The 15,272-nt window shown below is 41.4% G+C and overlaps 1 protein-coding gene across 1 annotated transcript; it reads right to left on the reverse strand.

The window, feature by feature from the left end:
* Window positions 1-8: 8 nt before the first annotated feature.
* LOC119884373 (chitobiosyldiphosphodolichol beta-mannosyltransferase-like) lies at window positions 9-7,271 on the reverse strand (the record flags this gene model as incomplete). Its single annotated transcript, XM_038694797.1, is given in 15 exon segments — window positions 9-26; window positions 1,099-1,174; window positions 1,296-1,322; window positions 1,324-1,383; window positions 1,385-1,406; window positions 2,817-2,927; window positions 3,008-3,067; window positions 3,147-3,185; window positions 4,423-4,538; window positions 4,767-4,880; window positions 4,992-5,081; window positions 5,336-5,484; window positions 6,360-6,463; window positions 6,557-6,634; window positions 6,963-7,271. Coding segments are annotated over 15 exon segments (1,356 nt in total), but the record flags the coding sequence as incomplete, so codon positions are not given.
* Between the last annotated feature and the right edge of the window lie 8,001 nt (window positions 7,272-15,272).

A 15,272-nucleotide genomic window follows, 5' to 3' on the forward strand; every position in this document is an offset into this window, starting at 1 on the left:
GAGCTGGGAAACCCTGACAGGAGAGACTGAAAACACAAACCAACATCAGTCATTTAAAAGAAGCTTAAACAGTGGAGGAACATGTGTGTAGACCCTGACTCGGCAACACGTAGCACAACATTTATTTATGGAGCGGAAAGGGTTGGGCCTTGACAGTTACTGCCTTTTTTATACGGCTGATAATTGGGCAACGGCTCTGACGCACCCACCAAACGAGAGAAACATACCTCAAAGCCTGTTGAGCACCCTTGCAAACGGTTTCAAGGAAAACGGCGCAAAATGTTTTGAAATTGAACCTGCTCGAGATCTCTGAAAATTTTAAGGCTTAAATTAGGAGTAGAGCATTTTACAGCAGGAGCGAACTGAAACCTAAAAAAAACGAGCCAAAGCGAGGCCCGCTGAACGTCTTGTTTTAGCTGACTCCTGGGACCGTATTCATAAAAATCTTAATGCATAGAGTAGCTCCTAGTGAAAAAATTCTAAGAAATGTGGGTGTTTACCCATAAAATTAAAGAAAAAAGTAATTCAGAAAGCATCTTAACCCTTTAAAGAGGTTTTAAGGCCAATCAAATACCTTGTAGGAAATTAACAGCATGGTAAAAACGGATTTATATCACCTTATAATGTGTGTGTGTGTGTGAACGGTCAAATAGGGAAATATTACGCATGTAATTTCCAAAGTGAAGGACAACCTTCTTGGACAACCAATCACAGTCTTCAAAAGATTGTGTCATACAAAGCAACGGGGTCAAACTCGCCTCCTGACTAAGATGAAAGTTTTTGTCTTTTCCTTGCTCAGAGTTGCCCTCAGATCAGTCCCTTCGCTCTTAAGCTAAGACTCTTACGTAAAGAGTTTAAGCCAAATTAAGTTTTCTGAGAGGATGCTTAGAATCTTTATGAATACGGGCCCAGGATTTTAACTGCGTTGAGTTAAATTCTGTGCAGTCTGAGGCGCTGAATCTTTGTTCTTGGTGTTCAGAGTTAAAATATAAATGCATTATATCGTCCCTCAACTTGAGCCATCGGCAGCGTTTTCATGCGCAGACGCACGTGCTCATGCATCTGCACTTTGGATACATGCACAGGTTTTCCTCTCACCTTGAGCTGCTCGGCGAGCTCCTGCGAGTCTCTGAAGATCAGCCCGTTCTCCTCGTGCTTCACCAGCTCGCTCAAGCTGGGGGAAAAAGGCGGTCGCGTTAAGAGAGTCTGAGTCTCAAGTGGGAGTAATTTAACAGCCATTCTGAGTTCCTTTGACGAATGTACAATCTTAATCAAACAGATGGTGTTCAGCTCACCAGTTGAAGTGGATGGCGCAGACGGCAGCAGCAGCCGAACATGTCCACCACCTTCATGGGCAGGTCCAGACCGCTGGACGACTTGTGAGACAACGCCAAGGTCCGCTGAGCCTGAAACACACACCGAGGTGTACGGCGGGCTGAGTCCTCTTTTTAATGACACTTTGAGGTGAAAATAAAACCTATTTTTAAATCAGTACATGTAAACAACTTGTAGCTCCCTCCGCCCCCCCCCACCAGCTTTAAAATACATTTTAATAATTATGCGTTTTATTTTGCATAATTCAGTACATTTAGGTTATCAAAACTTTAAGCACTTATTTTTTCTATTTATGGTATTTTAATGTTTTACTCGTATGCTTTTCTGTCCGTCCTGCCTCTCGAGATCCTCAAGGCAAGTTCCTACAGTAACAACAGTTGGTTATGCAGATGAAGATAACTCCACAAAGTGTTTTCTCTAACTTTAATATTTTTAATTGTCAAATCAGGAGGTCTGCAGCGAGTCTTTTCTGTTCTCTCACAGACCGCTGATGGATTTTAAAACCTGTTTTGCTGATCTCTGTGGCTGCAACTTACAGAAAAAAAAAAAGTTTAAAATTCGCTAAAAGTGACATATCCAGAGTTCTTTTATTGTCCAAAAGCTTGAACCAGAGAATGAAAAAAAAACAACAATTAATTAATTGTCAAGTATTTTTCATTTTCTGTCGATTGACTAATCAATTACTCAACTGATTGCTTCAGCTCTAGAATCATTTACATTTATTCATGTAGCTGACGCTTTTATCCAAAGCAACTTACAATTGCTATACATGTCAGAGGTCGCACGCCTCTGGAGCAACGAGGGTTAAGTGTCTTGCTCAGGGACACAATGGTGGATTGAACCCGGTCTCTCACACCAAAAGGCATGCGTCTTACCCCTGCGCCATCGCCACAATCAGTGTCATTATTTTTTGTAGAGACTCACTGCCTGTTTCATAATGTTCGATTGTGCACTTTCTCATTGAATGAGACCATTTAATTCCAGTTTGCTGTATCTGAAGCGTTTTGCAGCATATTCATAATTGAAAATTGAAATATAGGAGACTGTTGATCTGATGTTGATTGTGATTCTACGACCTTCCACCGAGGGAATAAACATTTCTATTTAACAATCTGACGAGAAGAATCTTCTGACTCATTCGTTGTGTTTTATTTTATTTGTGCATAAGAGAGGTGAGTGATACGTGTATTTATTTAACTCCATATCACAAATCTCAGTTTGCCTCAAGGGGCTTAATAACGTCAACTAGACGTGCATTTAATCTCTGTGTATTCAGCCTTTTACGTTAATCTGACGGCTTTCAGTTCAGACTTGAGTTGTGTTTTACACAAATGTCAGACTCGGGCTCTTATTCGATCATGAGACCAACCTGTTAGAAAGTAAATCGCATTTATGTAAAAAGGAGTTCCAGGTCTGACAGAGGCTGAACCCAACCACACACACACACGGTGAGTTCGGTACGTAATGTTTATCAGTCTTACCCAGTAAGACGGGATAGTCTTCTGCCTCCAACCAGGGAGTGCAGATGGTCACGTGGTCTAAGTGCAGGGAGTCGATCAGCTTCCTGTAGTGTTCCTTCTGAGGACCTTTACCTGCGCAGACACACACAATCGAATGAAAACCTGCTTGAAATCAGACATTCTGACAGAACAGTGAGGCAGCAGGGGATTACCTGTGATCACACAGACTAAAGACGGCAGGGAGGCTCCTCCTTTAACGAAACCTTCGTACTCTGTTTGAACAAACAGGCGTGAGGTGAGAACACGGCATCATGTTTTATTCTCTGTGTGTAAGTTTAAACCCTCTCCTACCTTCAAGAGCCCTCAGTAAGATGGAGAAATCTTCATCCTCTGGGGAGAGAAAGAAGGTTAATGAGTGCTGGACTATGTGAAGGAGACACTGAGCTGATTCAGTGTCTGAGGGTTGGGTTGGATCGTTTTTCTACAAATAAAAACCATAACTTAAAATACTCAATAATCACATGCAAATTATACCCAAGGAGGCTGTATTATAGTCAGAGAATGTGCACAACAAACACTGGTCCAAATGATTTAAGATAAGAATTAAAATAACCAAAAATATTAATTGTATTTTTCCAGAGGGTACTGGAAGACTGACTGGAAGTGACATCATCGTGGCTCATCGCAGATTTCTAATGATTAGCTCGCTCATTAGCAATAACCGTGTAAATAAGCAACCAACGATTTTCACCAACAATTTCTGTGACTTTGTGCAAAGCAGCACTTTTGTTTTTTTAATCGCGGAAGATTAAGGCTGCAACCAACAGTTACTTTTTATCAATGAATGAGAAAAATGTAATAGAAAATAGAGAAGAATTGCAGTTAAAAGTTTCACAGGTCATCTATTTCAGTAGCTCGTTTTGGTCACCCACAGTGCAAAACCCAAAAATGTTCAGCTCATCAACCTATAACGCCTCAAATCCTGAAGAAATAAAAAAAAATAAAATCAATAAAGTAACGTTGACGATCAAAATAGTTGTAATATAATTTTTTGTAGATGTAATCAATTAATTTTTTCAGTTCTAGTAAAGACTAAACTCTCCGACCCACCACAGCATCACTTTTCGGCAAATCATTGCGAAGCCAGGAGACAAATGTCCCTCATTTGCATAGAGGTCATGTTGACGCCTCCCTTTTTTTTTTTCGTATTTCTCGACTCGTTGTCTGGAAATCCCACAATGCCTTGTAAATCTATTAATTTGTGCCCCCTAGAAAATGAATAGGAGTGAACTTCGCTTTGCGCCTTAGTTTTTTTAAATTTATTTTTTAATACTTATTCACAAAATTCCTCCTGCGTACGTTGCTATTTATCTATTTTTCAAAGCTCTTTATAAACCTCTGTTGTCTTTACCGAACATCTACGCCACATGTCTCCGGTTAAAGTTAATTAGTAAAGTAAAAGTTAATCCACACACGTATCAGTGGCCGTGGTATAATTTATTATAATCTACAGTTAAAATAAATAAAATAATCTTATATTATAGAAGGAAAAACAAATACCAAACTGAAAATGTGTGTCCACTTCATCTGAATGAAAACATAATGTCACCGTTTCTCTTCCCCTCACCTGTCCAGCTGGTGCTGCTCAGCAGCAGCGCCGGTCGCTCCGCCCTCAAGGTCACTGTGTCATCAGTGAGGTCACAAACCGAGAAGACGGTCCTCTCCACGTTCACGTCCTCAGACCTGCGAAACGCACAACCGCTCAGTTAAAGAAGTGTGCGTGTTCTTCAGGGTAAGCCAGTGTTGTGTTACAGCTAACCTCTGCACGCATGTTCCTGTTTTTATAATTGTTCTGTGGCTTTAAACAACACAGCTGAAGATACACAACGACAGAACATGTCTACGTATTCTTCTCTGCTCAAAACTGAGGTTTGGTAACCGATGTGAAAAAGGTTCTGCAGGGTTCCTCACCCTTTGCTCTGGAACTGAGGATGCGTGTTGGCCAGTCTCATGAACAGCTGGTGCTGCAGCTTCAGTGGCGTTTCTCTGAAGATGGAGGCTGGTCTGTCGTACAGAGTCGTCGCCCTGCAAACGTCAAACAGTCAGAAAGTGTTATTGTTTTTTTTTTTTGTTTTTTTTTTTTTACTTCCACTCCTGACGTTCTCTCTAACATGATGAGGGCAAAACAGATCGTACCTGATGCCCCAGTTTTTCTGCAAGTCGTCCTTCATTGCGTTGGTAACACAAAGGTTGTGAGTGGCCAGCGGCCCGAAGAAGTGTTCATACCTGGAAGAAGACGGGAACCAAAAAATATACATTTCAATTAAAGTCTTTTGTGATCCTTTCTGCCCCAATTATAAACCCAGAAATTATACAGCTTTTAAAGTTCAAGAAGTTTCCGATCCAACATTTACCCCAAGAAAATCAGATTTGTCATATCAACGAAATATTTTATAAAACAGCCACACAGATGAAGTTGGCTTCGGTGCTCGTCAGTGTTTCATCGATTATTAATCTGTCTACAAAAGGTAAGTACTGACCACTTTGCCAGTTGGACCACCGGGTGCCTCGGGCCGTGGCTCAGGGCCATGACGGTGTAGCCGTAGTTGTGCCAGTCGATGACGAATCTGCTGCCTCGCAGGACGCACACGAGCCAAGCTACCGCGATGCTGGGCAAGCCCGGGGGATTCTGGGATACAAACACAATCATTTACATCAGCCTGGAGGGTAGGACAGAGAAAGTGTTTTATTCACTTTATAAAAACTATTTTGAAGCCTCGAGTTTGGCGGTCGGTGACTATATTTGGACGAGAAAAGTCGCCACGGTAGAGACTTTTCAAATCACAAGTTAGCCCCGCCCCTGCTTTATGGTCTATTTTCCTCTAAATAGGACCAAGACCAACATTTACTAAATGAACATCATGCTGTGTTGAAGAACGACTGGGACCGTGAACTCATTAGCGTCCAATGCAATCAGACTTGTTTTTGCAACCAGAGGAGTCGCCCCCTGCTGGCTGCCGAGCATTTCACTTCTCAGACCTGAAGTTTCTGGATTGGTTAAGGGCCCTTTAACACCTAGCTCGTTTGGTCTGGGCTTTTGAACTAGCCTCAAGTACAGTTGTTGCTGTTGGAAGTAATACCATAATAACAATTTATGCATCTGTTCATTCATTCTTGTCAAGGCCAAAGAGTAATGCGGAAGCTACCCGCCAAGTTGACAACACGTGTTTACAAACCAATCATGTGGAGTACAGGGAGACGCAACCCACATAGATGTCCTTTAGTGCGCTCACAGAAACTAAACCAAAAGTAACCGAATGTGTCAAAGACTCAACTTTGGTTTGGACCTAAAACTCATTACAGTAGATTCACTATTATTAAACTTAAGTTGATTTATAGTAAATGGGACAACAACTAATACAGCATTATCCAAACTTAAAGCTGTGACCCTTTAAATTTGGATAATTTAATTTCTTATGTCACACATTAATCAACATGTCTGTAAAGGAGCCAGTGACGGGCGGGTCCATCCACCTGTAGATACAGACCTTTAATCTTGAATACCTGCATTAGAATATGAGACTGAGTCTCCGTCTTCAGCAGCACATGGAGAAGCTGCAGACACTGAAGGATCACCTTCGTCACATAAGTGAGGATCTTTGGTCCCACTGAAAAATAAACAAAGACTTTATGTAAATGACATCATCACTTTTCTGTGATTTTTAAATCAAAAAGGCATAAAACTCAGTGGTTCCAGTTACCTCGAACACCTCTCACTTCTGTGATGGGGACGATCATTATTTTCTCCTCTCTCAGCACGTCTTGATGAGGTTTGGTATCTAACATGAGAAAATATCAGAGAGATAACTTTCCTCAATAACAAATGTTCGATAAAGTACTAAATAATAGATGCAAATAAACATTTGTCAAGGCATTTCTCTTTCTTGTTGCAAGCTATTCGGAACATTTTTTAACAAATCCTGCTTTTAAAAAACGATGGGGACAAAATTAGCCAGTTCAGTAAGTGTGTGTCCCCAGTGTAAAGACACCTAATCGATAAAGTTTATCTCGACCCCGCTGACAGCAGCATCAGGTCTTGGTTTGTGGAGCAGACGGACACCCTGACACGACGGTGTGAAACTGTGCGTGTTTGTGCGGCAGTCTCACCCAAAAACCCGACAAAAGTGACGCTGAATCCGTGTTTGCTGAGGGACAAGGCGTGATACTGCATCCGAGGGCTGCGACCGATGTCCCCCAACACCAGCACACACACCCGGCGGTCAGTCCCGGCGTCCCGCCGCCGCAGCCTCCGCAGCCACAGCGACGCCAGCACGGTTACAACAGCCAGAGACACCGTCCGCCAGGTCACAGGCGAGCCCGCTGCGTAAAACACAACCAAAAGAGCCGCGATCGGCGCAAAGACGGCCAGAAACGCGGAGCCGGTGCAGCGCGGCGCCATGTTTGTTTGTTTGTGATGACGTGGCTCAGAGAGGGAGGAGGAGCTTCAGATTTAAAGGGACAGCAGACTGGGTGACGCGTTCAGGTGTGTGCAACAAGTACAACAGGTATAAAAGGGTTTCACTCACTTCTATTTGTGTTTTTCTTTATGAAGGCTGTTTTCTGCCGTCCCTCTCTGGAAACATTTATCGGGGAACAAGTTAGTTAGATCGATTTTACAGTTTATAACATTCATCATTAACAGTCAAGATTGGCCATCGGAAGTACTGGGACTTTTCCTGGTGGCCCGCTGAGTAATTAGGCCTCTTAAAACAAGACAAAATACGGCATTTGTTAGTTTTAAGTTGTATATTGGACAGACATTCACCCAGGATCCGGTGACTGCTTCTTACTCAGTTCACCCAGTGTCTGCAGTATAAGTGCGGTAAGTTCACCTCCTCACCGCTTTTAACCACCACCAGTTTAGGATACATCAGTAAATTACTGTTGTTAAAACAGTGTTGTGGGGAAATCATCATTTATTTCAATAGCTTCCATGTCATGTGATCCAAAGACATCAAACCAATGCCGAAACTGTAGAGCTACACTGTGCAAATCAGACACACCTCTTCATATTATATTTGAGTGCATATTCAAAGTTATATTATATTTATTAATAATTTCTGGAAAATAATGCATTTTTAAAAATAGATTCCAGTTCTTGTGATTCACAGACTCCAAACCAATTGTTGTACTACATTAGGCAAATCAGACACACCTCTTCATTTTAGATTTGAGTATTTGTTTATTTTATATTAATATTTAATAATTTATGGAAAATAATGCTTTTTCCCCCATAGATTCCATGTGTTTGTTGCCTGAGCTGCTAAGAAGCTGACAGCAGAACCAGGTTAGAACAGAAGGGGCTGCAGGTTTAACGCTGGGCTGTGGGTGAATGAAGATGGTAACTAGGTTACAAATAAATCCTTAATAATAAAAAACAAATGAAATGCAGAACAATAAATACATCTGTATCAGTAACCTGGATTTAAAACAGTTAACAAAGACAAAAACCGGACATTCATTTAAATACTGTCACCTGCTGCTAGAAAGGCGAAACAGATATGAAAACCACATTAAATATGAATTTAATATTAAAAATATAGTGCTAACAGTAACAACTCTGCACACACAATTACCTAGGTTAAACTACCAGCTGTATTGCACCAAACAATGCGTACATTAAACGTGACTCTTGCTGTTTACATGAAGAAATGTACAATATTATACAGTGGGTATGGAAAGTATTCAGACCCCTTTAAATTTTTCACTCTTTGTTTCATTGCAGCCATTTTCCAAAAATCAAAAAAGTTCATTTTATTTCTCAGTAATGTACACTCAGCACCCCATCTTGACAGAAAAAAACAGAAATGTAGAAATTTTTGCAAATTTATTAAAAAAGAAAAACTGAAATATCACATGGTCATAAGTATTCAGACCCTTTGCCGTGACACTCATATTTAACTCAGGTGCTGTCTATTTCTTCTGATCATCCTTGAGATGGTTCTACACCTTCATTTGAGTCCAGCTGTGTTTGATTATACTGATTGGACTTGATTAGGAAAGCCACACACCTGTCTATATAAGACCTTACAGCTCACAGTGCATGTCAGAGCAAATGAGAATCATGAGGTCAAAGGAACTGCCTGAAGAGCTCAGAGACAGAATTGTGGCAAGGCACAGATCTGGCCAAGGTTACAAAAAAATTTCTGCTGCACTTAAGGTTCCTAAGAGCACAGTGGCCTCCATAATCCTCAAATGGAAGACGTTTGGGACGACCAGAACCCTTCCTAGAGCTGGCCATCCGGCCAAACTGAGCTATCGGGGGAGAAGAGCCTTGGTGAGAGAGGTAAAGAAGAACCCAAAGGTCACTGTGGCTGAGCTCCAGAGATGCAGTCGGGAAATGGGAGAAAGTTGTAGTAAGTCAACCATCAATGCAGCAATCCACCAGTCGGGGCTTTATGGCAGAGCGGCCCGACGGAAGCCTCTCCTCAGTGCAAGACACATGAAAGCCCGCATGGAGTTTGCTAAACACCTGAAGGACTCCAAGATGGTGATAAATAAGATCCTCTGGTCTGATGAGACCAAGATAGAACTTTTTGGCCTTAATTCTAAGCGGTATGTGTGGAGAAAACCAGGCACTGCTCATCACCTGTCCAACACAGTCTCAACAGTGAAGCATGGTGGTGGCAGCATCATGCTGTGGGGGTGTTTTTCAGCTGCAGGGACAGGACGACTGGCTGCAATCGAGGGAAAGATGAATGCGGGCAAGTACAGGGATATCCTGGACGAAAACCTCTTCCAGAGTGCTCTGGACCTCAGACTGGGCCGAAGGTTTACCTTCCAACAAGACAATGACCCTAAGCGCACCGCTAAAATAACGAAGGAGTGGCTTCACAACAACTCCGTGGCTGTTCTTGAATGGCCCAGCCAGAGCCCTGACTTAAACCCAATTGAGCATCTCTGGAGAGACCTGAAAATGGCTGTCCACCAACGTTTACCATCCAACCTGACAGAACTGGAGAGGATCTGCAAGGAGGAATGGCAGAGGATACCCAAATCCAGATGTGAAAAACTTGTTGCATCTTTCCCAAAACGACTCATGGCTGTATTAGATCAAAAGGGTGCTTCTACTAAATACTGAGCAAAGGGTCTGAATACTTATGACCATGTGATATTTCAGTTTTTCTTTTTTAATAAATTTGCAAAAATTTCTACATTTCTGTTTTTTTCTGTCAAGATGGGGTGCTGAGTGTACATTACTGAGAAATAAAATGAACTTTTTTGATTTTTGGAAAATGGCTGCAATGAAACAAAGAGTGAAAAATTTAAAGGGGTCTGAATACTTTCCATACCCACTGTATATTGCATAATAAACTAATGTTGCTAACATGTTTCTCTCGGTCCAGGTTTATTTATTGATTGATTGAATCAGCGGCAGATGCCCTGGCATCTCACGGTAGATCAGTGGTGACCTAACGTACACAAACAGCGACAGATGCCCTGGCATCGTATTTGTTAGATTGCAACCAGAAATCCCGCACAAACAACGGCAGGTGCCTGGGTGAATCTGTGGCATGTTGGTTTCACCGGAAATATCACATAAACGGCGAAAGGTGCCGTACGTGGCACCTCAGGGAAAACCTGTGGCATTTTTAGATTACCACTGGAAATCCCACATAAAACAGCGGCAGGTGGCGCCTGCCACCGGAAATACACATAAACGGCGAAAAGTGCGGCGGCATATCAGGAAAAAACTCAAGCTCTCACCGGAAATACCACTGGTAGCTGCTGATGCCACTATTTGAGCCAGCTGTCTCTCTGTTACTGAATCAAAGTCAGTCTTTTTAAACCTATACAATATTAACATGCTAGCTTGATAGTGAGTACTAACAACCGGGTTAGTTGTTAATTTCATAATGATAAAGTTAAATGTTTTCTTACCTGTGCTCGTCCTCCAGCAGAGTCGGCAAGGCGCGTTCACGTGTTTTGGGGGCGTGGCTTTGAAAGGAGCCCAGAAGGGAGGGGGGGGGTGTTTCTCTGTTGGATACTTTCAAAAATACAGCAGTTTCTTTCTAGTTCCTCAAACTTACCTACCCTGCCTTTAAATCTACCTTTCTCTTGCTGTCTTTCTCCTTAATCGTCTCTCCCTGTCTCGTCTCGGAAAGATTTAGAGGTGCTGTCAAACTAAAAAGCCTTTGCAGAGTCCTGTAATTGCAACTTCATAACTTTTAATCAAATCATAGAGGAAACCCTGGTATTTATTTGTGTTCTTAATGTTTTTACTTAAATGATTCTCCTTGGCTCTGTGTGATGGAAATTTGATATTTTACTGTGTTTACTGTTTCACCCTGCATGCTTCATCAGAATAGACCAGTGTTTCACTGTGTGGTATTTTATTATTTTATTATGTTAAAGAGAAGGCAAAGGAAGTATGCCAAATAAATGCCTCACAATGAGGGTGAAGGAAAACATAGAGAGACATACATTAGAGATGAAAGGTTATGTGTTGGAGTAAAAACTGGTAAACTGAGTGGGAAACAGCTCCTAAATCCTTCTGCCAGTTGTAAGATTTATGACTGAAACATCTATGGGACAATTTGATAAGTGGGTTCAAATGTGTTAAATGTAAGTTTTAGTTCAAAAATATATATTTGGAGCAGCTAAAGACATGTTTGAAGAGAAAGGAAAGGAGAGATGCAGAAGAGCATGCAGCCTTGTCCAGAGGAAAACAAAAAACAAAAGAACAAAAAAAAAAAACAAGCTGAAATCTACCATTTAAGGCAGATTGCTATGTAAATTAAAATTAAGGGAAAGTGTAAAGACTTAAAACAGAACATTTGACTAGATAAAATAAGGATAAAAGGAAACTATCTAAAAGACACCATTAGAACAAACAAATTATCTCTTCTTTCACTGAGGTACACAAGTCATGGAATCCGTTCCGGCTGATCCAGTCCTGGACTCTGCTCCTCCTCCTCCGATATGCTCCAGTCCCAGATCCATCCAAGGATGAAGACTATGCTGATGTTAAAACTGCTGCAGAAACATGACACCATAAGCCAGAGAGAGAAGATGAACTAATCCAACATTAAAGACCTATAGAAGCAGTGTTCTGGTCCAGTAAAAGTAATGCAACACATTGTATTGTCCAGTCATGGAAATGCCATTTATAAAAGGAATATTTGGTATTTGGAATATTGTTGAAGCAATGGGTCACGTGACAGCCTCACATGCAATTGGAGCAGTTTGGACCGTTTATCAAAGGATGCCATAATGACTTAAGAAAGACAGCTGAGCAGCAAACCAGCTCAAACAACAACTCCACTTTGGACACCTGCAAGATTTCTACAATCTCAACAAAATACTTCACTCTAGCTTCACAAGAAAGTAGGCTGGAGCACAGAATGTACAGCGATGTCATCACTGGATAATTGCCACCTGTGGGATGAAGGCCAATCACAACAACATGTTTGCATTCAAGAACAGATCACGTAGAGCTCTCCAAGTTCACATGATCATCACCTTATGGTCACAGCGGTCTGAAATAAAGTTCATCGGAAAAGAACATGTTCTGAGCCAGAAAAGGCCAGAAACTGCTGTTGGAGTAAAGATGCCGAATTTCACAGCATCTTACTGACAGACGAGAGAACCTGCAAGCTGAAGATTTACACAAAGAGGACAAAAGTGAGAAAATAGCCATCAAAAACTCTGTTCTAAGCCATCACAGTACGAGAAAACGGACAGTACAGTGGACAAAGGTGGACATTGGTACACAGAGATTGTCTGGACAGATCCAAATGGACTGAGCTGGAGGGGGCGGGACGGACGCCAGTGACAGGAAACAGCTGGGACACACACACACCGGGTGAGTCACAATTTCTCACAGAAAAATAAAATCTTAAACACATTGAAGCAAAAAAAACAAAATATTATATTAATTTATTAGTAAATGCTGATGAGCCTGAACAGCCTACATTGGAGATGAATGAACCACAAAGAGTTTTAGAAACTGTAATTTAAACCTAGCAGGGACAATATTGCTACATGATATGTTGAAAACAGCCCCAGAGAAGGGCAGGTTGCATATATGGTATCATGTTGATGAATTCTGATGACATAGTTGTTAAACACTTATTTCAGTTATCAGAGCACTAATGAGTGACCCCCACTGCACACACAAACATAGACACACACACACGCCGCTGTGAGCGAGGATGGACACACACACACACACACACACACACACACACACACACACACACACACACACACACACAGACCTTTAGGTACATGCAGACTCATTACTCTGCACAATACACAATTCTGATGGACAGGATGCAACAAGTTTTAATTATTTATGGAATAGGGACAGTGGAAGAAAAAAAATAAAGAGAGAGAACTATTGCAACATATTATCTGGACAAGGAGCGCTGCGCTGTTGTTTTGTTTCTTTTTCTCCTTCTCTGATATTAGCTGTACCGAGGGGGAAGTACACACATGGCGAAGCAAAGCCAAGTGATTTGCAAACGGATGGATTTGGGGATAAAGTCCATCCGGAGTTGGCTGACTGACAACAGGCCAGTAAGTTGGAATCTGAGAACACAGTAAAGAGCAAAAAGTAGTGCTCAGGTTAAAAGAACCATTGAACTAGTTCCTGTAACATCTTTTTACACACCGTGGTTAAAACAATAAACTGTGACCTCATGTCTGAGGTGCAAACTGTATATAGTTAACACAAAGTTTGAGTTGATTGATTTGTGATGATTTGATGTGTGAAATAATATTTACTAAAAATAAAAAAAGAAGAAATATTAAACATGTTTTCTTTTTGTTCCCTGCTACAGGCTGCAGTGACCTGTACGCACCCACATTTTCAAAAAAGATTATGATGAAGGCCGACCAACAGAGCGACAGAGTGGTGGTAAATGCATTAGTGCACCAGTGAGCACTACAGGTTTAAAGATTTCACATTATTGTTTACATCACAGACCACACATTTCTCTGTTGGTGACAAAAGACAAAGGTCTGTTTTTAAAATTTTACATTTCCCGCGCGGCGGGTCGGTTTCCGTTCTGCAGTCCATCACACGAAGCGTGCTGAGTTGACCATTGTGTTGCTAAAGCGATTCGCCCACAATGGCCACACACAAGGTTAGTCTGTCTGTCTCTAACTGCAATTCGAATAGACAGAATAATTTCTCTGGGAATGTGATCACGATGAGAGTAAAGCTCTCTCTCCCAATGCATTCAAGCCTTTTCATCTATTCCAAAACCAATCCCCATAAAGAAGGTGATGATGATTTTATGGACAAGGGATCCCATTACTGACAAAGAATGAACAGAGAGAGAAACCTTTCTCCCATGATTCATGGTAAACTAACAGTGCACTTGACTGACTTGAACTGACAAAGCTGAGATGACTGAAACGGCTCTCTATAGTCTGCCTGTACTCAGATACTACAAACACATGACCTACGTTTTTACTTAGGCTGCTGACCAAAGGACGATCACATGACCTGTTTTGACACTACATCTTGGAAGCAGACTAGATGCCCGGTGCTTATTGTCATGTTGCTTGCTGTGTCTGTTGCTTTTATGTAATGCTGGATGTTTCTTTTTGTGCTGCTGCCATGTTGATGATAAAATGTGATGCACGTTAACAGATTGACGCCATTTCTACAGGAAAAGAATGCTGCCTGCTCGTTCCTTGTTGTTTGATGTTATTGTTTAAATTCCTTTTTTTTTTTTTTAAAACATGGTCCAGAGTTTTGCCCATGAACTCTCCTCCACAGAGAAAAGGGGGAACTGAATGCAAAACTGTGAAATGTGATGAGAACAAGTCTGTGTGTGAGATGTGTTATCAGACAAGCTCAAGGTTGAAACTCATTCAGAGAGGCTGTTTTACACACACAGAGCAGAGGTTCACCCAGAATAATATGCCATAATTTGTTTTTATTTACAGTGAAATGAGTGACGTCATCATATAATGGACTGAACTAACATCATGTGAATGAATTACTGTCTTGTTGTTGTTGACCGTTTTTAGCCTTCCTAGAAAACTACAGATTGCTGGTGTTGTAAAACTGTAATAAAAACTTCTAATGAAATATTGTGATGAAGGAAGAGACAGGTTTATAAAAGTTTTCCCAACACACCCTCACAACTTCTGTCAAACATGCTCAATCTGCCTAAGACAGGGAGAGGATTACAGGTTCCATCTGCGGCACATCCACCACCAGAAGAACCATGTGACCACCTGATGAGGGAGGTTTTTAGCTAAACCCAAGCAAAGGCAATACGTAACTGTTATATATGTTTCCAAAATGGATAGAAGTTTTTCCAACTTGCAACTGGAGCAAAAGCCCTGGTTTGTGAAATCTTGCCATGCTGGGGTGTGCCTTCCAAAATCGACAGTGACGACAGAACACCTTTTGGAAGTGAAGCCATGAAAACAACTTGGCTCTTATATGGACATTGA

This window comes from Micropterus salmoides, unplaced genomic scaffold, assembly GCF_014851395.1.
Source record: "Micropterus salmoides isolate LMB-PRFRI ecotype aquatic unplaced genomic scaffold, ASM1485139v1 Ms_hic_scaffold_3396, whole genome shotgun sequence".
NCBI lineage: Eukaryota > Metazoa > Chordata > Actinopteri > Centrarchiformes > Centrarchidae > Micropterus > Micropterus salmoides.